General features: G+C 37.3%; 1 protein-coding gene across 15 annotated transcripts in view; it reads right to left on the bottom strand.

Annotated features, from left to right (window-relative positions):
* Positions 1–24,589, bottom strand: part of DPYD (dihydropyrimidine dehydrogenase) — a 386,630-nt gene that overhangs the window by 214,424 nt on the left and 147,617 nt on the right. For 8 of the 15 annotated variants that reach the window (XM_068952355.1, XM_068952359.1, XM_068952352.1 and 5 more), the window contains one exon: positions 1,213–1,341. The exons of the other annotated variants lie outside the window; for them this stretch is intronic. In XM_068952355.1, coding sequence (XP_068808456.1) covers positions 1,213–1,341 — 129 coding nt within the window. The remainder of the gene's footprint in view (positions 1–1,212; positions 1,342–24,589) is intronic. 15 annotated transcript variants of the gene reach the window in all.

Raw genomic sequence — 24,589 nt, 5'->3', positions numbered from 1 at the left:
AACAAGATCCACATACAACTGCTGCAGTGCATACTAAGTTGAACAGTAACATGCACACCATAGTATTTTTTAGGAATGTCTGAATAATTAGCTGAACCTGTAAGTAACATGGTCCACAGGACTCAGATCTCACTTCATTGTTAATTTAGATCAAGATACTAGGACCTAAACTTCTAACAAACAGCACTGAAAGAGCAGAAAAGAAGCAGTCAGAATAGCCAGAACCTAATCTGTTTTCATAATCCTAATTCTCTTTGAAGACCAATGTCTAATCCTAGTTTAGATGTGGCCAAAATTTCACAGGAACCAAGCATCAGAAATTGTAAATGGGAACAGCAGATAGAATTTAGAATCAAGCCATGTTTGAGATGGAAATTAGGCTTATGACCATGCAATCAGTGTTCTGTGCCTGAGCTTGAATTATAAACCTCTGCAGCCTTATGGCTTATCCTCACAGCATTTAGTGATCCCATGATCAGATCTGCTTGACATCAATGTGGAGTGAAATGTCCAAAGGCAAATTATAACTTTTTAGCCCCATCAAATCTAAAAATAAAGTCCACCTCTAATTCAGTTTTATTGTTAGTCTGTTTTCAAGGCTTTAGCACACCTTCCACAATCTACTTCTACTCTTAGTAGTTATTGGTAATTCTATTACTGTCAACACAGGGGACCCGGTCCTGCACTTGGAATATTATTGGAGTAACACCGAAGTATAACTGAAGTAATGTATTTTAGTGAAAATCACTGAAGTGTTTCAGGACAATTAAGCAAATATCTGAAGCAGCAATGTGGTGATTTTGCAATCCGCTTTATCTGGGTATTCAGTTAAGCAACAAAGACTTTTAACTATCAGTGAGAGCTGAGCACTTACCCTCTAAAAGCACTCTTTTAAATTGCATATCTCAGAACTGAGGCATCCAGTATCACAAAGTATTTTTAAAATACAATACTTTAAAGGACGCTCTTGAAGAAGTGATATTAGGTTGGACAAAAATATATAGTTTCCTAAATTGAGGAACAGATGGCAATTCTAGTATTTCTTCTCAGGTTAGAAAGTGATATTTAATGTTGCCCACATTCAAAGTAATAGTCAAACTGAGGATGCTAGTAAGTTAAATGGAAGTCCCTGTGAAAGGATGTGCTGAAATGGAAAGATTACTATGAAGTAAACCTCATCATAGCAAAGGATGAATGCAGAAGTCTGCTTACCTTCCCTCTGGTTCTGTTCTGCCCAGTATTGCTTACCGCAAGACTTAACATACTGATTTGCTATGAATCTTGATTTGTTCAACATAAGAGTTCTGTAAATTGTAAGACAGAGTAACTGAAGAACATCTGCTGTAAAAAAAAATAAAGTGTAATACTGCTGCAAACCATTCTTATGTCATCTTGGCAACACTTATTACAACTGGCTACAAATCTGAAAAGGTCACTAGCAAAAATGCATTTAGTAGTCTCAGCCAAATCCACCTCTAAGATAAGAACGTGCCATTCCACCAGGAAATGAGCTTGCTCCAGTCTCCTTACGATAGGGCTGGACTGGATTTTCAGTCCTAATTGGAATCTCGGTCACTTCACACAACTGGCACAAGCTGTCATTATTCAGGAGCATCCTTGAACTGGCATAGCAGGGGTGCTGAAGTTTTAAGATTTGACATGCTAATGTTTTCACTTCCTTTCTCTCTTCCTTTTATAAGCATGTTCTGAGTACTAACATGCCAAAGGAAAGACACAGGGAGCTGTATTTGCTCCAGACACCAGCCAGATACTATTTGTCAGTGTGATGCAGCGCATCAACCTAGAGGAGCAGAAACTGGCCCCAATGCTTCCTCTCGTTCAGTAAATGTTGCATAAGTGAACTGGCCACAAAAGCAAGAAGATTATCTCTCTGTCAATAAATTTGAAGGACACAAAAAAACCCACCATCTTGGAAGCAACAATAAGCTGGAAAGATTTTGACAGAGCGTGGCAAATCTGAATATGTACAAGTAAAGCAAAATAAACTGGATGGAGAAAGAGGATTTAGGAGCAGCAGACTCCTAAAAGAAAAGTGAGAGGAGAAAGTATTAAAATAACTGTCTGTAAGAAGAATGATAACCTTACCCAGACAGATTCATTATAGCATACCTGTCTAATGTGTCGAGTTTACAGGCAGTCACGCTGGCACATGGAAATGATACAAAGCCAATGAGAATTTGCAAAGGTAAAAGAAAATGTTGGCCTAAGAAAGTATTCTTCGTGTTAAGCTTTGATTTCAAAAAAAAAATTGGGAAAAAAAAATCTTGAAAAGCTGAATGAATCAAAGCTACGTATGGTAAACATGCAGGAAGTGGGTTAAAAATCTGACAGAAAACATTCATAACGAAAAAGCCACAAATACTTAGTTGGTATCAGAAAGAAAAATAAACACTAAGCCTCCACACGCTGCTGCAAAACAAATGTTGAATATCTATCAGTGGCAGCAAATTCATCTTGTGGAAACATATATGGAATGTTTAGGTTACTAATACCCGGGAATAATGCCTTTGGTTAGATCTCAGACACTGTACAGTAAGGAAGTTGCCATGAAGTTGACTGAGACAACACCACCTTACACTAGCTATTATCTTGTCCTGTACTTCTGATATTATACCAATATAATAGCTGATTAGCATTAATGTATAAAAATATAAGTTCTGATTTTTATCTTTTTTCCTGAAGTTGAAAAAACAGTACAGAGGTGAAACACAAATATTTAACCACAGTCATTTCTCTTAAACCCAGTACTACTACACTGTTGTATGCAACTTCCACCGCATCCTGAACTCCATTCAAATATGGTGACTATAAAATCGTAGGATGAATTAATTACAGTTTTGCACCCTGTGCAATAACTGCATTTGTCTCAAATACTCATCAAATGCTATTTATTTGGGTAGAAGATCCTGCATACTAAATACTAGTCATGGAATACAGGACTCCCTGGTTATTCCTATTTTTAAAATGTAATAGGGTTTCATCCAAACCTTTTACATACATATATACATTTTTCTAAAATGAACTAGCTTTCAGTGTAAAACAACAATGTTTTCCAGGTGCTACTGAATATAAGAAACAAATATTGTTTCCTAGTACTTTGAACACTTTTTATAACATAGTGTCATCTTGACTCTTAGAATATTAATACACAGTTTTGTCTACATGGAAGAATAAAAAGATGCTATAAAGATTATTCAGTAATTACTCCCATATCCTACCACCTACGCTGCATTTTTGAATCACTTCAGGTAAACCATCTCTATATGTGTTTTAAAATGATGCCTCATAAAAAGAATTCTAAACACTATTCATTTTTCTGCAGCACAGATCTACGACTTAAAACCTATCATCAGTGCATTCTGATGAAAAGGTAATAATTAAATCTTTTTTCCCCTTCTTCTTCTACAGCAAGTTATTTGACCTATGATAAAACAACCTATCAAATTTCCATTTATTATTTCTACCTGAAGGGCTTTGCCTGCGCACACAAACATAAATCTCCATTTGTCAGATTTAAACTGTACCTGTCCCAGCTGCTATGAGGGTTCATAGCTCTTGTCCCTTAAAAATTACCAAATAGCGTCAAGCGACATAACCTCCCTCCAGCCTTCACTGACCCTTGCAATCAATAATATTCGTAACCTGTATGCGCACAGTTAAGTAGAACAGAAGCCAGGCACTATCCTAGTTAACCGCACTGAGCTGTGATACTACAACCTGCTCCCTTGTGTTTCCTGTGATCAATTTTAATCTTTGGACCAAGAATAGAAGAATGCAGCCCCTCGTTTCCGAATTCATCTCAGAAGGATGTTATAGATTTGTAGGTCTGCACAGGGAGCAGTAGATTTAATATAACCAGCAGTTCAAGGAAAGAATACATCTAAGCTATCATTCTTTCTCATTACCCTCAGTGCATTTTGGGTCTTCAGAAGACAATACAAAACACAGGAAAATACACGTGATGGCTTAAAGAAAGCGCTCTCTGTTAAAAATACTATCAGGTAACAGTTATTCATTACAGCTGTATCCATTAGTGCCAAAATAGGTAAGGTGGGATCAGTGATTCCATTAAAATCACTTTGTTCAAAGGTTTATAAATAGACTGACAATATTCACTCCTTCTGGAAAAATGTCATATACAGGAAATTAAACGGAAATCCCCTAAAAGTAATAAAGCCTATTTCTGCTCTGTTCAAATGAAACAATTATTATGGAAAGAAAGAGTAATTCAGGTTTCTGATGGTGTTTGTTCTCCTACCTCCAAATTAATTTTATTTAAAAGAAGGCAAATTTGTCAACCAAATAGTCTAATTAGACAACTGTGGCTGAATGCAAAACAGGAAACTTCAGAAACCTACTGCCACAGAGAAAGTGCTTTTTGAATCTGTCATACTACCAGAATGCATGCTTCCAGAGCTCTTGTAACTGCATATTTATAGGCTTGGCAGTATCGGCTCCTCGACAGCATTTCCAATGCAATGAATCATCTAGCAAAACATTTGAGAAGACTTTCTTACTCATTTCTTTAAAGCAACGTTCTGAAGGTACACTTTAATGTGATTACGTTCCAGTGTGCACTATCAATTAGGAAAAAGAGCATACAGAGTTTTATAATTGCAGGTGAATAATAAGTATCCATTGTCAGGGGCTTTATCTTCTCGGATTGTCACCGGCTGCGTATCAGTATGCTGCGACAAATATGACATTCTTGTAACATGCTGGAAGGTCAATAAGCCTTCTTACTGAGGTCACTTACCCACTCCACATCAATGTCCTTATCATTAAGAACATATTTATTTGCCTTTCCTTTCAAAAGAGGCTGTAGCAAGGGGTTTTATGTAACTATCCTCTTAACATGTTATTCTAGTACACAAGTAGATCAGTTGTGCACACTTTCACATGTTGGAAATAATTAAGCAAAATCATACTTTGACCTAACCCCCTTCTGAGTAAAGGTCAACGACAGAAAAAGTCATGAAGTTTTCTGAGTTTTCTCTTTTATCCGTTAACTAAATGCGATTTCCTTTCCCAGCATCAGCATACGTTGTATTTCATATGAAATTTTATTTAAGAACAGTGTCTTTCTTAGCTAATTGCACCATTTTTTTGGTCAAGTGCCTGTATTTTTCTTGGGTGTTTCACATGCTGCTGACAAGAGTACTAAATCAAATACTTTGGGCAGAAACCTAGGCTGTTGAACCTCAGATACTATAAAGCTACTAGCTGGAAAACAGAGAAAAGACTCTGAAAATCTTCCAAATGCTTTTTCAACACTCAACGTTCAAAGACATGAAGAGAAACATTGTCACTGAAGATCACAGATCACGGACTTGGTTTGTGGGTACAGAAATCTGCAGACACGCATAAAAGGACCCTCCTCTTAAGCTCATTTGTTTGGTGGCTAATTAAAAAATTCAAAAAGGAGAATTTGTACCTCCTACGTTAGGCAACTAACTTTTATGATACTTACGGCGTCAGATAGGTAGGAACATTCCTACCTTCACATTTTAGTCAGTGAAGAGGTGGCCACATCCAGAGAACTGCATTTCAGAATGTTAAAATCAGGTGCCTAAAATAGCCTACAGCCAATGGTGTGAGTACTCCCAAGAGAGCATATGCTTCCTCTGACACAAGCATTTGACCCATGCTAACGTTAGGGCAGTCACACAAACGTATCAACGAGCAAGCAGAGTCCTGAAAGTCGTCTTGGTGCATATTTTTCTATTTAGAATCCTACAGCAGTAAGATTCTCTCCCAGTAGACTTTCAAATGGTAACAAAAACAAGAAGCATCTGATCAATAAATAGAAAATCATGTTACATGGTCCCAACAGGTCCCTCTAACAAGGATTTCTCTCTGAAATGTTCACGCTTGTCTAATGCTACTGCTTTTAATCCTTTCACACCAGCGCGTCCTACACGCTTGCATTAGCGCTAATGTAAAACAAATGAACATTTTACACAAGGATATCCACTCTCCTCAAGTAAAGGGGTTAATACTAAAGAAAGATTTAGGAATGTAAATTATTTTCCCCATGTGGCTGGAAAAGTACATGAGCTATTCATTTAAAAATTATTACCATATAAAATCATTATCATCTCTGCAGTTAATGTACAGTTCACTGACAACCTTTTGGACCATTACAATTAAGAAAGGCAGCATCCTTAATGAAGTTACAAAACACATTGTTTATTAAATAGCAAACTGTATCTTTAATTACTTTAAATACTATAATCCGATGAAAAATTATTTCATAAACCTCAAGACAAATTATGTGAGAGATGAAGTATGCATTTTGTTCCTCTATGAATCCTAAACAGCACTTTCAATTTGCTTACAGGTTTCTCTTGTATGTAAATCTGTTCCTGAAATTACTTTCAAATGCCCAAACCTAATGCCACTAGCATAAATTTAAAAAGCGGGTTGTAATACTCTTTCTTTTTAAAGCAGATTTAGCTTTCGACAGATGTAGAAATTAGCAGTTCTAGTAAATGAAGCTTTTCTAATAATTCTCAGGAGATAAACTGAAGATAAGATTCTGAGGGGTCCCAAAATCAGGCTCATTGAAATAAAGACAGTTTAGGGGTCTACTATAATTGATTATATTGCTGCTCTATTCTGAGCTAAGAGATAACTTTGTTCAAAAATTATCAAGGGGTTTGAGGATATGCTATAATGCCAACAAATATATCCTAAGCTATTTTTAATATTCCATTTTGTTTATACAAAGTAACGCCTGTGCATTGTCAAGACACCTTTTGCTGTCCGTCCAGTATTAGACCTCTCTGCTTGATGTGCTGACCACTATCTGGAAAACGCTGAGCGTTCCACAATTAACTGGAAAGCAAAAATGCTCCACTGTGCACAGCATTAGGCTCTTCACCATGCTTTGGATCAAACCAGACAGAAGCAAGTATAAAAACGCATTGTCTTCTGTAGCGTTAAGATGAAATTAATACATTCAGCTTTGCTTACGTCAACATCAACTCGTCACTGAATATTTTGACATTATTTGGAAGCCCTCAGTTAGCTATAAGGCTTTCTAAGGCTAATCAAAGTATCAAAAAAAAGCATACAGACTATTTCCAATTCCTTTTTGCTAAGTAATCTGCCACATTCTATCTATATACTTTTTAATCACAAATATTGTAAGTACTCTAAAACTGAGGGCAGTTATTCAGTGTAGTACTGTAATTGTAAAACTAAAAAAATCTTCTGCAACAAGGGGCAGCGTTCAACACTTGAAACTGTAAATATTATATAATTATAAGAATTTATAAAATGCTGTTTAGAGTTTAAACAAAAATACACTGAAGGTCCATAGATAATAAACATGCATACTTGTACAACTAGTACAAAAACTTGGGCACACGGAAACAAGTTGGCACAAGATAGTAAAGAAACATCAAGGACTTCAAAGATTCAGTTAAAATCTTAATGCAATTTTCCTCCATTCTCAGGAGATACTAGTATTTGAAAGTAACTTCTTAAACACCACTAGCTATAGTTATAGATGGGTTCAACATGTAAATACAGTAAACATATCTCTGTTGACACTTCTACTGTAGTTGACTGAGAACAGGTCACAATCATTTTTCAGTGGCGATTCTCCAATATGCTTGAAACTGGACTCCATGTCAATATCGAGTCATGCAGATGGGAAATTATACTTTGCACCTCCGTTGCCCTATTGACAAAGTTGTCCTTCATGAGTTCAGCCTCACCAAACCAGTTACACCAAACCAAACCTTTCACACCAGTATTTTTAATGATACCTTAAGCTAGTTTTGCTTCACATATAAAATTAGACTATGCCTGCTTGAACACTTCCCACAGAATGACTTTAATTAACCTTAGCAGCAACAACAGTTGTACAAAAATGAAGAGAATGGGATAAACAGAATCCTCTACTAACTAGATCTACCCATGCCTACTGCATTCTGGAAACCACCACTTTATCTCTGATTCTAGTATATATGCAAGGAGAAAACACATATTCGCTTATGTATGCAAATACATCATCAACTTTATATATATATGTATATAAAGGTAGCACATGTGTGATGAAAACTATCAACTTCATAGCTGTGCACTGAGAGCCACACGACCAAGCATATGCCCACATACAGAGCCATACTTGTAAGTACAAGTCTTCTCAAGAGCTCACATCCTCCTATTTATTTTGGGAGGGATTAGGAGTATGACATCTCTTGAGTCTGCAGGCAAACGCTGAGCAGACATATATTTATAAATGAGACAGCCACATTTTTCATGGTCACCTCTATCGTCAAGTTAACACAGAAGAAAAAGTCACTTTCAAAGACTCATAGCTCAGGAACAAAGTAATGAATTAAGTTACTTTTTAGGATGTATGAATGAGCAAACTGTTGAAAAGTCAAGAAACAAAACTATTTCTAAATGCAATCTTTTAAGATTAAAAGACTAAAACTGATGCACTATAAGGGAGGCTGGGGGACTTGAATATTTACTGATTTATTTATTCAGTCATTTACACAAATGCTGTGCTGAAATCAACACTACCAAATACATAGGGGTTACAAAATAGAGTAATATCAATTAATGAAAGATACTTCATGCACCCAACTAAGATTACTTAAAAACCTGGATTATTTCAGAAAGAGATAAACAGAGAACGAAATGTTAGCAAATGGAGCAGTCAAAGATGCCGTAAATGTGATGTTATGACATTGAAAAAGAAAAGAAGAAACTGAATATTTAAAATTTCTGAAGCCTTGTAATTACATGTATAACAAATGCAGCATGCAGAATTCCTGGCTGTACTGCAAGAGGCATAAAATCCATAAAATGAAGGCTGTGGCATTACAGCAACACCTTCCCATTTTCACTGCATGTAGAAATGCAAATCAGTTTAGCAAACAGCAAGCTATACTCTACGCTTGGCTGCATGAGTTATTTCGATACCAATAGTAATAAATAGCACTTACTGTCTGTAGTGCTTTCTATTTTCAAGGTGCTACACAGACAGTCAATCCTCAGAATATCCAGATAACAGATAAGCATTTATCCCTGCTTTAGAGATGCGCAAAGAAATTTAAGTGATTTGCTCAGGACAATACATTAGAAGCAGGTAGTGATGGCTCCTGGGCATTCACACAATAGGACTGAAAAATGCTAGAACAGTGGATCTTTCATAATCAGAATTGTTACAGTCAGGGAAGCATGTAGACTATTTACTGCCTAATGCAATATTAGAGTAAATGTTGTCTTAGCAATTCCCTCCATGCAACAGGCGTACTGACAGCACCCAGATCACCTGTGCCCAACAGAGGACTCAAGGAGCTGAGGAACTGGCTGATGTCCTTGCAAGGCTGCGCTCTGTGATCTTTGAAAGGCCACAGAGACTGAGGGAGGTCTCTGAAGACTGGAGGAAATAATTAAGCTTCCAAAACATAGACCCTTTCCAAACTGCAGTTAGAGCTTACCATTTCCACCAAAAGGCTATGCCAGAATGATTCAATGTTGTCTTTAGCATTAATGCATGTAAGAGGACAACTCAACATCATTTACTATTCATTGAGTTTATCATACCAAACTATTAAAAAAAGGGGGGGGGGGGGGCTGGGAGATCTTGTCAGTGATGACTGAGGCAAAGGCAGCATCCAGTACATCAGGACTGCAGGCTTACGACTAGGCTGCTGACTAGGCCTGAGGTAGCTAACAGGATGCAGGAGACTACTGGGCATTACATGAGAAATTGCTGGATGTGACAGATAACAGAGTGAGAAGCTGACAGAGTTACAGATAGTGCCATGAAAGATGGTCACATTTCACAGGGATTTAAGGGAAAGTTATAAGAAAAACAGCCAAACTCCACAGATCATTGAAGGGAAGGACTGAGGACCTTTTAGGGGAGTACAATCTTGCAAGGCCAACAGCACTTAGGTAACCATATAATTAATAGCATAAAAGACCAAGATAAGGAAGGTAGTAGTATGAGAAATGCCAAATTTAATACAGACATAGCAAGACTAGGATCAACAGGCAAAAAATAATTAGGGGTAGGTTGATTCTTCGGGAAGGGATTATGGCAGAAAAAGGGGTGTAAAAGGGCAGCAAAAAGGAGGACTAAGAAATGAGAAAATGGAAACAGAAGTATGCAAATCATGTGAGCAGTGCTGTCCTAGGGCCCTTGCCCAGCATCCCGTACTCCACCACTGCAGCTGGAGCAGGGCAGCAGCTAAACATGCCGTTGTGGCCACACGGGAAGAGCAGCGCCCAGTCTGGTGGCTGGGGGCCAGTGCGAGGAGAACGGGGGCTGCTTTCCCTGCTTGGCAGGGCAGTACCTCAGTGGACAGACTGAGCATCCTTGTACCACCATGGCAGGGCCCTTCCAGGACCAACAGCAGCTACCTGCCATGTGGTAACAGAGCAGCTCCATGTCATCTACCTCTGCTGCCACTGCATCACCTGTCCCATTCAACAATGGTCCCACATTTTCCTTTTTCAGCCTTTTACTATTGATTATTGTAAAATATTGACTTCTGCAACTATGTTCCCTTGTTTTAAGGGGTTGAATCGTATAAACAGGCCACGCCAAATCATAGCTATTTTGCCAGTAACCTGTATGCAGTGGACACAGGTAGAAAAGACTTGCAGAGCATTTATAGTTGCTAAGGGGGGTAGCTACATTGTCTGTCTTTGGGAATCACGTGTGAATAGTAATATTAAAAAATCCATGAATAATGTTCTCAAGGGTTCTAAAGAGAGCACATCAGAATCAGCACCTAATTAGAAGCCTCCCTGTTTCCACTAACCACACACTGAGTACGAGAAGTCCAGTTGCAGAAGCAGAGTGGGTGATGCCTATTTAATGAACTGTGTATTTAAATGAGATGGTCAGTTAGTGTCAGTGCAGACAATGGTAACTTTCCTTCGTGATTACTAATTTCTACTATTTTTTTTTTACTTGTCTAATTATGCATCTTCCCTTACCTGTCATCTAGCAACCTTAGCTGTGATTTAATTATGTTCTGAAATGCACAATATATATTGGCTGGCATAATAATATGCTTATTCTTCTGTCAAAGTAATATTAAAATTAATGTAAAAATCATCAAAATACACAAATTTCCCCATTTTTCAACTTACGACTAGTCAGAAGAGATATTTATAAGGTTTAACTTTAGATGTTACTTATTTGTCTTATGTGACAAAGAATAATTTACAAAGAATATAAAAGATATAAATTCAGCAAAACACACCTATTCATCTGTTCTTTTTCTTTAAAGAAAAAACTGAGATCTATATTGCTACAGGAAGAAAAATTTTGAAAATGTAGCTAAAATAGCTATATGAGCTTTCTGCTTCATCTTCATCCCTTCCATTCTTATCATTTTATACACATTGCTCATGTCTTTCAGCTTCTGTGTGCTTTTTTTTTTTCAGTTTATACATTCTGTAATATCTAATTTTCTTCCTTTATACTTCCTTAATTTCTCCAGTTTCATTTCCGTGTGGATATGTTTTTCTTGTTTGCCTCCCCTTTATCTGCTCTTGCTTTCCAGTTCTCCCTCCCTTTCTCCCTGTGTTTCCCCTTCAGCCTTTCCTTCTGGGCTCATACCACCAACACTGTCTCTAGAGCAGCTTGAAACTAACCAGGCTCAAACACTGCTTGCCTTCAGGCTCACGGTTTTGTCAGCTACAGGGAGCTCTGGAGAAAGTGTTTTCTCATTCATTAGTTATATCACTGCTTAAAAAAAATCCAGTAGGACTTAAAGCATTTCAGGTTGGTACTTTGCAAAATAGATATCGTATTAAAAAAAGAAAAAAACATGAATACAACAAAGAAGCTTTTTCTAGCAAACTAGTAATTCTAGCACAGCAGTAGTGTCTCCCATGCAGTGATTTTCAACTTTTTTTTTTTTCCTCAATTTGTCAATCAATAAAGGGGATTAACTGGGCTATGGAACTGGCTCAGTGAAGAAGTTAGGATGTTCTAACAGCTGCATATGGCAGTATCTTCCACCGACTGCTATACTGCACCAAGCGTGGACATGGCACCTCTGTGCCTGATAGCAACAAAAAATATCACACGTACTTTTGGCAGATACCCATTAGCTTAACGTTCTACATAAACAAGATATACAGCTAATCTGTTTTTTACATAAAGTAAGCCCGTTAAGCAGTTTTATCCTGCTGTCACTTTTCTACAATATCATAGGCTGCCCTACTGCAACCATTTACACTCGTCCTGCATTCCAGTCATTGCAAGTTGAAGTGCTGTATCAACACTGCCTGTTGAGGTAAACCCTGAATCAAGACCAGATTTGCTCAAACAGACAGCAAGCTCCCCACCAAGCAAGCCTTGTTCATACAGCAGTCACTCAGACAGGAGACAGAGCATGCACAGACACTCCAGTGACTGTATCAGTCCTGTGTAGACATAACCACAAATGTCAATAAAATTACTCATACTGTGTAAAGTGAAGCGTGTGCATAAGCTTTTGTGAGAACACGGCCTAACATTGTTTTTAACATAAAGACATTTTACACAACTCCTCCCACGCTTCTTAAAACATCCTTAATTATGGAGTGTGGAGATCTACTATAAATGATTGATGTTGTTTTGTACGTTGTTATGGAAACAAACCAAGTAGGAGTCTCTGCTTTGCGTATAAAAATTTGAGGCAGATTTTACAGTAAATAGCTAGTTTTCCAGTATATAAGCAACTCCACCATATAGCTATTAATCCCTACCCCAAGACTATGTCCTCATATGCCACTAGTTGTTAAAATTAAGGTTCTTCCAGGAATAGAGTTAAAAAAAAAAAAAAAAATCAATGGACCTGCCCCATCCTGTCACTGGTCAGTGAGAAACAAAATATGTTCCTCTCAATTAGGGACAGTTTATATGCAGCTAGGAACATCTGACAAACTAAACCAAAATATTTTTAAGAAAACAATCTTTAAATCAAATATGAGTTGACAAATCCTGCAATTCTCAAGATAGCACACCTGCCCTGAGGATGTCACAAATATACACAGCAATTTATAAAATTTTATATAAGAATTTATATAAGTTCTCATGAGATGAAGGAAATATTTATATTAAAAATAATTTATACAAATGGGTTTGATATCAAATCTGAGATGTGGGTACCTTCCAAACAAAAAGGAGACCCACGTTCCCTAAAGGGTTTACTATTCAATAAACAGAGGTATTAGAAAGGTTGTGAAAGCGATGAAAGGCAAAGGTCACGTGAAGAAAGAAAATATGTAAGAGATGTGTTCTAATAAGACAATAACAAAGTTAATTTACAGCTTCTGTGGGAGTTAAATGACCTGAGTCAGGTCATGATTCCCATCTTAATCATTTTTTCAGTGGATGCAGAATTAAACTTCACCACCACATATTTGAATCCAGCTATGTTGTTGTGACTCTCTCTTCTCCCCACACCTAACAGTAGGACTGTCTATCCCATTCCTTCGTTTCTTCTCCATTGTCTACTGTAATTCCACAAAGGTCCTGTCTGCCACCACCGGATGTGCTAAGAAGCATTAGCGATCAGCTTAGCTCTTATGTTTTACACTCCTGGACAGGTTCCCAAGCAGATTAAAAGCATTCTCCACAGCATCAACCCAAAAAGGAAAGGTATACCCATTTCACAGGCTGCAGTATCAAACAAATTGCTGGTAGATAATAGTCACCACCAATTCATACATCCATGGAAAACCAGTGTCTTCCTGCATTGCCTGCCCCTTTGTCCATTTTTAGAGCCACGTAAGAAGCGGTCCCGGATTTGCCCTGATAAAAATTCCACATGTACAATATTCATTATAAGTAGCTGTTTCCTAGCTGCTAAACAGTATCCAACAGACATCAGCTGGCCTCAGAGACACGCACCTTGATATCAGTCAAAACCTTTCTTGCCATTAAGGCCCATCAATAAAGTTCAGGAATACTGGCTGCTTCATTTGGGTCCAAGGTACATTCTTACACACCCCACAAATCTGAACACTTACCTTCATGATACCATAACAGTTCACTGCTGAAAACCCAGCCACTCCACACACACCCCCATCCCCCCAGGGTCAGACCACTTGCCTTACTTCCTTCACAATCTTTAGGAAGGGAATGGAAACTGCCAACCCCTGCCCCCCTCTCCCTCCAGACACACACCCCCCCAGCGTTATCATCATCTTCTCTAGCTCTTGATGCTACTGCCGATCCTAATTTCTCCTGCTCGTAATTTTGCTCTGAGAGACTGCAACGTCTCTCTGGCTCAGGTGACAGGTTTCCTCACCCATTCCTGACCAAGAAACACTTCTGCCTAGGAAAACACTAATGATGAGCCACTTTTGACATGGGATATTTATGCTGCCCTGGTGCCCCTTGTTGCATCCCTGGGAGAGGGATATTTATGCTGCCCTGGTGCCCCTTGTTGCATCCCTGGGAGATTTCTAACCACTCTTTAATGTGATACCATTAGTTATCCTGCAGCTTTGGGGACATTTAATAAACAGCCTACCTGAGCATATACAGTGACAGATATGACTCCTACAGTCCTCCTAACTTTTCTTACTGCTAATTCAGACATCAGGCTGGAATTTGGCTGAGGACAGGGCTTAAATATGCTTCTAGGTGAGCAGAATAACAGTTTGTCCATCACTGAACAAGCAGAGTAGAGTGTCACTAGAAAAATCAAGAATGGGCAGAATAAACACTAGTCTTTTGTTCCGGCTTGTTTGCCTGAACGACGCTTTACAACCTTTGGACCAAGTTTTTCTTTTTACATTACATAGGAAGGTAATACTTTTTAGATGGCAAAGGAGGTGAATCACAAGACTTGTAAAATTACAGAAGGCAGGTAATAAGAATATTATAGGGTGTTTTATAGTTGACATCATTGTAGTTATTTTTGATAATAAAAAAACTGAAATTAAGATTTGAATTATACACAACTGTAGTCATAGAGCTGTGATTCTAAAATCTCAGTTGAGTACTCGATTTTTATCTAAAAGTGAAACCAGGGTTGAATAACCAGCAGCCAATGCTACTCTTCTACTGTAAGAATAACTAATATAGCGGGAGTGAAATGAAAAGAGCTGGCAATGCATTTCCCCCCCAGCATATCAAGCAGGTTTTCATATGGAAGCAGTGGTCATCAATCACTACCTCATTACCAACCTGTCATCTGGGTTTAGGCTAAATGTATTCTGGCTTGCTGCCATACTAAATGTTCAATGAAACATCCTTAAGGCTCTCTACAAGTTCAGCTGAAGTCACACATGCTATACATCAAAGAGGAACATTAGCATTATCATAGCTTAATAAATAGTGCCATTCTGGCAATGTAATCCTATGTTCTAGAGCTATCTTCCATTCCCGGTATTATTCTGCTTCAGTAAACAATCTTGCTGTCTTGTGTGAAGTTTATTTAGTGATAAACGCATGCAAAGATAATTAGTCATACTGTTATAGATATACTTCCATCCCTACTGAAGAACATGAACAAAACTAGCATAGAATTTTAAAAGTGCACAATGACATAATGAACTCTATCTTGAAGCATTAGTTAATAATTCTTGCATATTGTGTAGTTTACTACCCAGCATTAAAGTATCACTTCCTCAGAAAAACGTGATGAGTAGAAGGATCTCAAATCTATGCCTTTTGAAAATAAAGTTGGCTTGAATATGGGACTTTTGCATACCTCTGGAACAGAACACATCAACTAAAATGGTGGCAATGAAAAAGCTGTGAATACTACTTGCTTTGGGAATTACTCTCAGTGTAAATAAGGAGACTCACAATTAGACATTCATTTCCACACACACTTGGAGGAGTGAGTCCTGAATCTGTTTTCACATTTAAAAATACCTGCTGAAAGTACATCTAGATTATAAAGTGGAAGAAGCTTCAAGAGACACCTTAAAAACAAGCCTAAACTCATACATTCTTACATATGTGAATCGTTATGACCACTGAAAGTTATTTTAAAACAGTAAAAAGTTATCCAGAAATTTAAGAATAATTTTTTGTCCTTGCATAAAAGCTTTCATTAACATAAAATCTGTCACATGATCAGGCCGTACTATTCCATAATTAAAATGAGAAATGGCTCCAATTTGTTCAGTCATGGATTAAACACACAGCAGGAAAGCTGTCTTGATCAGTAAGCTGGCCTTGTGCTGTGCAAAACACATTGAACTTAAAAGACTGCTTCAAGCCCTTACCAGTCCAACCAATGTTCCTTTCCTTTGCTTATTGATCTAAACAAAAGAGGAGCTGCACCAACCCTTGACATAAGTACAAATGGTAAGGGAGAAAATCACATCAGTCATTGTCCTTTCTTTACCAATAGATGTGAAGAAAACAGTACATACCAAAGAGTGCTCCCTACATTATGGTAAGCCAAGAGAAGTTGTTGGGAACGCTGTGCAAGAAGTAAAGAATAAAAACTGAATGGTATTTGGGTGGTCTCATTCTAGAAAAGCAAAGACAGAATGCGCCCTTTTCAGAGAGCATGTTCTGCTCGACAATAGTGATGCTGGATGTGGAAACCTTCTCCCACACCTCCACTAAGGCATATACATACATGAGGAAGGGAATTCACTTGTTTAACTGTAGTTCTGACAGACTAGAGAGAAAGGCTACTAAATGCTCCTTTGGTCTAAACAAAGCTTATGATGTATATTGCTTGCTTAAATTGCTCTCTCCATTTCCAATTCTGTTGCCTCATCTTCTAACCCACTTAACTAGAGGTGAGTTTTGGGACAAATTCAGCTGTCATGGAGTCCTAGAAACCAAGATTGGGAGTTCTGTATATGCATCTGGGGAATTAATTTGTCCTTTTAACTTTGAGTTGTCTGACTTTTTGCTTCTCTACACTAGCACTCCTAGGAGAAGTAAGAGTGCATTTTGTGCAGTTCCTCCTCAGGACTGCAAGGACAAGCCACTGTAAGGTTTGCTATTTACTCTTTCTCTTTCTGTGTTTACACAAAGGGCCAGGCACCAATCCTGCTGTTAATACTGTATAATAATATAGGTTTAAAAGCTTGCACAGATTTAATCTGGGCCAAAGACTAGATGCAAAGCACATTATTTCCATCAACTGCTTTGGTAACAGCTTCAGTGGAAAAAAGATCAGAATTCTTATTCTTAGAAGTTACACATTTTTCGTTTGCACACTTTATTTCTTGTTTTTGTTTTGTTTTTTGTTTTTACAAAGTTACTAAAGAAAAAGTATGCCACAGAGAATACATTGCATGTGAAAATCTCAAAAGATCCTTGGTAAAACCAGGACTGTTGTCAGAACCATAGCAGTAACTAGCCTTGTCCTTAGTTCTAAACTTAATGCAGTGGCAGCTTAGATGTCTTCTATGACTCCATTAGCCAGCTCAATTCAGAGGCTGAGAGTAATCGTTAAACACAGCCATGAAAAAGGGTATCAAAAGTTGTACCAGATAAAGCTGTATTACCATTTTTCTTGTGTATTTGAAACTGGGAAGAAAAAAAAAAAGAACAAAGAACTAAACTTCTGATAGAGAAGCTAACATCCTTTTGTCACTTTATTTATCATTTAAGCATATTTGCTCCCACATGGAACATGCCTTGACTCCATAACAGTCATTTCTCTCAGCAATCCACACACCTCCTTGGTTTACTTTTTTGTTGAAGTACTTCATCTCCAAGTGCATGCAGATTGTGACATCATGCTGTGTCCCCTACAGTAGATTTATTTTGTCACACAAAAGGCCTCCTATAAAATACATATAAGCATTCCTCCTTTACTGGGAGGGCATATAACCTAAAGAAGGATCTGGAATCAAATATGGTCCTGCTGACAGTAATGGGACTTGATGTGATTAGAAAAGACTGTCTTCATGAGTCTCCCCTTCTCTTCTACACTTTTGTTCAGATCTTTAACTCCCTCAAAATTTTTTAATTACTGAAGCATTTTAAAATGGTTTCATCTAACCCCATAATGAATAACTTAGAATTATATTTAATAACTGCCAGTGAACTGAAAAAATTAATTGTTCAAATAGCCCTGACTGTAGGCTACCCCACAGAGATAGATGGATTTTGAGATGCAACTGCCTGAGTACTTTAGGACATTATATGCTGGGAAAGCAAACCAGGAGCCAGCGTGGCTCTTGAATTTAAAGAAATAAGCTCACTAGTTTTATAAATGGTAAACTGAAACTGAAATGTTAGGAACTTATTCAAAGCTATACTGTGATTGAGGTGCAGCACTGGAAATAAAATGCAAAGTCCTCACTCCTGTACCTCAGTTCTATTATAGATCAAATATTAAAAGTATAATCCACCTGAAATGGGGGACAAATACTATTACTGAGCTATTCTTCCCCCCCCCCCCCCCTTTTTCGTCCAGACTGCAAATAAGGTTTCCAAGTTCTAAACCCTGGCTTCGGCTTAGTATTCTCCAACAGTGACAGCGTTAAACTCTCAGGTTAAACAATAGATACCTTAAAACCAACAGGAGCTGCTTTTTAGAATCATATCTGTTTTTTGTACTCACATCACACCAAACTCCAAATTCAATTTGTAAACTCTGTTTTCTACATATATATTCTTTACAACAGAAACCTCCAAACGAACTTACAGAAGGTTGGTCATCTTCTATACCTAACAGCTTATAGACTTAGTTGCCCAACCAAGGAATTTTCCAGGTCCTTCAGTGAAGAAAGCATCAGATATACAATAATTCTTATAGCGTTTGCTTCTGAAGTTTCATCTTGGCTGCTAGAATCACTATGTAGCATCACTATAAATGCTGTCTATCTACTTCCTTAAGTCTATCCCTCAAAACGTACAAGGGTCAGGACCCTGCTAAAGCTCAGAGGACTTAATGTCCAGCTCTTCTTCCATACATTCTCCATTCCAACACTTGCTGTGGAGATACTCCCAAGACCTCACAGTTGGCAGGTTGCTCTAATTCCACTGAACTTGTAGGTTGAAAGGTCACTCCTTTAATGTAGTCAGTTTGTGGCTTCCACATTAGAAAGAGGGAGTTGCTATCACTGCTGGAGCTCTATTTTATTAAATTCTGTGACAGTAAAATCAGATGCCCTCCACTTTCATAATTGCTTTAACTGTCTAGATGCTAGCACATCTTAGAAAAATAACTTCTAGGGCCTGATGAGAGGAGGAGCCAACCACTATATGAATAAGAAGAACTTATAACTCAAAGCTATGACATTACTCATAGACCCTAAAGAAACAGTTGAAGGCATGGGCTCAGGACAAGATTAATTTCCTCCTCTTTTTATTTCAGAGATACCATGAAAAGAGAATTGAAGATAAAGAGGGTTTTTTTCCTTCCAGCTCCCACTATAGAGGTGCCTGTAAGATCAAAACAAGATGAAGAACAGAGCAGAAAGAGCTGTATGTGAAGGAAGTAAAGGCCATGAATAAAATCTAACAGGATCTTAAACAAAACTTTCAATAAACAGTGATCACTAAGTAACTAAATACAATGTGATTACCACACAGCCCTTCTGTACACTCAATTCCACAGTCAAATCAGAGCGCGCAAATACGTTCCAGGGACATAGTTCATCATCCAGTTTTACTAAAAAAAAGGGCAAACCTTATCAAAAACTTTAACACGCTATATTTTTCTTCTCTGTCAGGAAAACACATCTCATCTCCGACTGAAGCAGAAAAAGAAGCTTCTAGTTGGGTAAGTAATCAGTTCCCAGGCCTACGGAAAAATGTCAGATGTTTACTGAATAGGACTGAACCAAAAATTAAGAACATGGCTAAGATCTACACAGACACAGGTATAAACTGCAGAAGAGCATATATCAGAATTTCCAAATATTTCTGATCGCAAAGAGGCACTCCACAGTCGCTGAGCTGGTAGATGAGAGAATGGGAAAGCAGGCTGAATCTTTCTACTATCCCACCCTAGTTATTTCCAAAACTAGAGGTAAGGTCATTTTTGCTAACACTGGAGTCATGGTACTCCAACTTGTTTGGAAAAGCATTGCACCACCATTAGTTTTACATCAACCAAACTCAGTGGCAGCCCTGAACAGAACCAAGAGCCCTGACCTGGGATCAGCATGCACAGAAACGTAGCACAGAGAGAATAAGGTAACTTCACCCAAGGACAGCCTAAAAAGATTACCCAGCAACTACAAGTCTAATCTAGAAAAGTAAACCTCCAGTGGAAGGTAAAGTAAAACTTCCAGCTCCCAGTCCTTGCTCATTTTCAAATATGTAGCTCACATAGGGAGAAGAGAATTACACCTTTGTTCATACACACCTTTAGAGCTAATGTTACAAGCATTAATAACAATACCTTTTAATGATTTTACAAACACTGATGACAGTAACCAATTCAATTATGCAAAACATGGGAAATAAGAGTTAAAAGTCCTTACATATTTTCTTCAATATACATTCACTGCTTTAGAGAATATCAGTAAATAAAGGTGCTGCTTAAGTATAAGTTAGGATGTATTTTTCTCAGAATATAAAGTAGATCACTTACAACTACAAACTTGTTATTAAAAAAATCAAGATTATATTAAAAATCAAGATTTTAGTCAATAGTAACAGGTCTTCTCGTTTGTTTTTTTACCTGCATCAATTAAGGTAATAATTGATTTTATAGAACTTTTCACATCCCATTTTGAAGGGCAAATCAGACCTTCTGCATCACTTATTACAAGGCAAGGACATTGATCCCATAATATGTAAAAGGCTAGAACAAAAGGTAATATGACAATCGTAACTGAATATTCCTGTTTTCAATGTTAAAATTGCATCAGTGCAATTTTTCACTTTTATTATTTTTTTAAAGGAGAAACTGTTTTGTTCATATGTGCAGTTTGAACAGTTGTATATGATGCAAAATAGGAACATTTAAAGGAAGTTCCAGCATATTAAGTTTAACCCTAATTTCTGTCTTGGATGATAGATGCAAGAATTCCAGCTGAGTTGATTTTATGAACCAGTTAAATGATTTGTATTCAGAGCAACATTAAAAATCCCCATGACAAAGTGTACTTGAACAAAAATACCCTGCTTGTGACACATCCTATACAAGTAATGTGTTTTCATTTTTCACATGTTGCATCTCATTTATTTTATTCAGGCACACACAGTTAAATCTGCAAGATACAGCATGCTTCCAATACCTTTGAAATAATAAATCATTTCTCACAGATGTTTTCACCCACTGCAAGGCTGCTGCTCATTAATCAAACATTATCAGCTTCTATCAGTGGCCAGTGCTAAACAGAAAAGGCACCTCATTTTGAGTTTTGACTTTAATTCACTGGTTAGTCCCTGACCCTTATACTACAGCATGCTTATTAGAAATATGGAAGCCCCTACTGCATGGTAGATTTTACCACAAGAAATTTTAGGAGTATTATAAAAGCAGGGGCATATTTTTTTCTTTGAGAACTAAAAGAAACAAGTCAAACTGCTCTTCGAACTGGGAACAAAAAAGCTATCACATTGACTTCAAAGCTCTCTTTTCCAGCATATACGTAAAATGTAACCATGTAAGCAAATTATTTCTATATATATCTTTTCATATCTGAGATGCTGAAATAAATCTATATTACGCACTATGCAAGACATGCCTTTCATTTTTGATAAATTATTAAAATTTCATTTCAGAAAACACTAAGTTACATACAGTATGCCTTCAATAGCATAACCCTACGGGGGAAAATTTAAAGAAAATGGTACAATGTGAGTGTGAAGTTGTGTGATAAACATTTTCATCATCCTTGTGATCATTCAGAAATTGCCAGATTAGTGCCAATTATTCCTTTCATAAAATAAAATTTGCATCAATTAAATTGTTATTCTGATAGCTGCACATCCTTTTGAAAAAACTGGAATAAAGTTGAAGTTTAGGGGAGGAGTAGAAATTGTGGTTTAGAATGAAGATTTCTGTACCACCAAGGAAATGTTTGAACGTTTAACAGTAAGAATACATTCTAGGCGTACTTGACTTTTAGTCGTAAGTCTCACTATTCCCACATGATAGTACAGAATAATGAACTTCATTAAAGTCATCAAGTAAGCCAATAGCAGAAAAGGTAACTGAAGCCAATACCTAGAGCCTCAGTCTCATATTAAGCAGAGCACCCAACCACACTGCTTCCCCACAGTGATCCATTGTGATATATGATTTTTTAGTTATTAACCAACTGAAAAATTAAAAGCAATGAACACAACTCCCAGACAAAAACAACTACTGTCTCCTGCTGCAACTGTAATTCATTCAACTCTCCTTTAACTAAGCATTTTGTTTGTATATTCTTTAGTCTTCTGAATGAACACCAAACACCACGCTTGTATCTATGATTATTCAGCCTACAAGGCTGATTAAACACATGCCATTCTCACAGGCACGGCAGGTCTACAGAAGTGACTGAGCTACAATGTGTATTTCTATGCTTCAATACAATAAAGGGCATATTCAGCACATTCAAATACCCATATTTGCATCTGAAAAATAAGGAACCAGCTTGCCTGCATAGCGGGTCCTCTACACTCTTGTGTCCCTATGATTTAAAAGGAGTTAAGATTTCAAAATTTTACTGAGCGTTCCAAAAAATGCTCTGCACAAAAAAGGCATGGCTTGTAACATTTAGGGGTGATTTCTTTAGATTCTAAGAACAGGGGGTACGAAAATCAGTTTTTTAATGCAAATTAGCTCCAAGCTTTATTAGCAAGTAGCTACTACAGCAATAGAATGGGCAGGAACTTTATCCCAGTGATTAGAATGGACACCACAACTGAGTTATCATATGCCTCCTGCACGAAATTGTCACCTATCAATCTTCCTCAGGTGTAAGGAGATAAATAGGTAATTTAAAATCCCATAATTTGGGACTACATCAGAATCCGCAGTACTCTTGAAGGTAACCACACCACCTCTTTTGGCATGCCATGCCATTCCCCACACTCCAAACTGAAGCTCTAGACAGGCATATTGGAGGTGGGCAGCAGCTGCTGCCCTCCTTTGGGGCACCGAGGAGCTCTGCCAGCCCCTGGGGCCATTCAGCTTCACAGAGAACAGGAGCAGGAATAGCTACCTCACCTGAGGGAGAGCCAAACAACTAAATCTGTTAACAAATCTGTTCAGAATATTCATCACAATACTTCGTAGTTTGGTCTTTACTTTTTTCCTCAGCCATGAAGAGTTCTTCCACAATACGATTGCAGCATATCAGACTGAGACAGCCTCAGACAACATAAAACGTAAACAACTGCTCTTTGGAAGACCAAATATGTATATTTGCTTAGGAACATTCTGTTTTGTTTTTCAAGCAATCATTATTTAACTGTCAAAAGGCTAAGAAATCTTCTCATAGATAAAAATTTAGCCCTCATTTTTCCTCTACAAAATTAAGGTTTGTATTAGGCTGTAATAGTAGCATCAGGTCTGTTTTTCCCTATGAAGAGAAAAGCACTCACCTAAGTCACTTGTGTATTAGAATAACGAATTGCAATGATTTTCAATACCTTTCAATACCTAACTGCTACACAGTACACTAACTATAACATTAGAATAGCTGTTTGATTTAAGATATGCTCTGTTCTCATTTTTAAAATCCAATATATTAGAGAAAAAGTTATAAAAACTGTACTATTGAGAAACGGTCGTTGATAATAGTTAATGATGTCATTGCGATTTAAATAACAACCAGGTACTTCAGTTTCACTACCTATTAAATTGTTAGAATCCATTTAAAAATACACATCATACACAAATGAGCAACTACCTATTATCATTAGTCACAAGTTATTCCTAACAAAAAATCTTAGAAATCTGCAGTGAGTTATACTGTTTTCCATTACATCAATGAAACAATTATGAATACAAAATCTTGATAATTCTTAGAAATATAGTAACGCACAGAAGTTTCTAGCTTCTAAGTAACTTCACCGCAATTGCGGTATGAACTTTACAGACTCATCATTGGCTTAAACTTCTTGATTCTCATTATTGAGTATTTTCTTCTCATGAAACTAATTACCCAAGATAATTAGGGGGAACGCTGAACCATCATACGACCTGTTGAAATGTACTTTCTAAAATGGTTTATGTTCTGCTTCCTGTATTTTTAGCACAAAATCTAGTGTGCAATTACGATTTTATCTAAAGAAACAAGCACTATACAATACAATATTTAAGGAATTTGAACTCTGAAAGATCATTTCTTACATATCAATTAGGGTCGTTATAACTCAGCAGAGAATGAACGAACAATAGCCAAAGGATTTCCTGTGAAAGAAAACACTACCAATGACAACGTTTGGAAAATATTTTCCTTTGTTAGATAAACATGCAATTTGTATTAACACCCTGAGTACTGAGTATGCTTACTTCTGTCTTCTACTCTCCTAAACATTGTTTTATAATTACAATTAACAGTAACTTTAGCATTAATATACTGAAAATAGTAACAGTACAAACACTAAACCTTAGTTATTGTATACACCCAATAGCTCATGATATCACCATTATTCCAGAAAAGGGCCAAATCCCAAATATGGTTTGGTATTATAAAATGTGCACAGAGG

Source organism: Struthio camelus, chromosome 8 (assembly GCF_040807025.1).
Source record: "Struthio camelus isolate bStrCam1 chromosome 8, bStrCam1.hap1, whole genome shotgun sequence".
Classification (NCBI taxonomy): domain Eukaryota; kingdom Metazoa; phylum Chordata; class Aves; order Struthioniformes; family Struthionidae; genus Struthio; species Struthio camelus.
The sequence above is the reverse complement of the archived record's forward strand: the minus strand, read 5'-3'. Positions and strand labels throughout refer to the sequence as shown.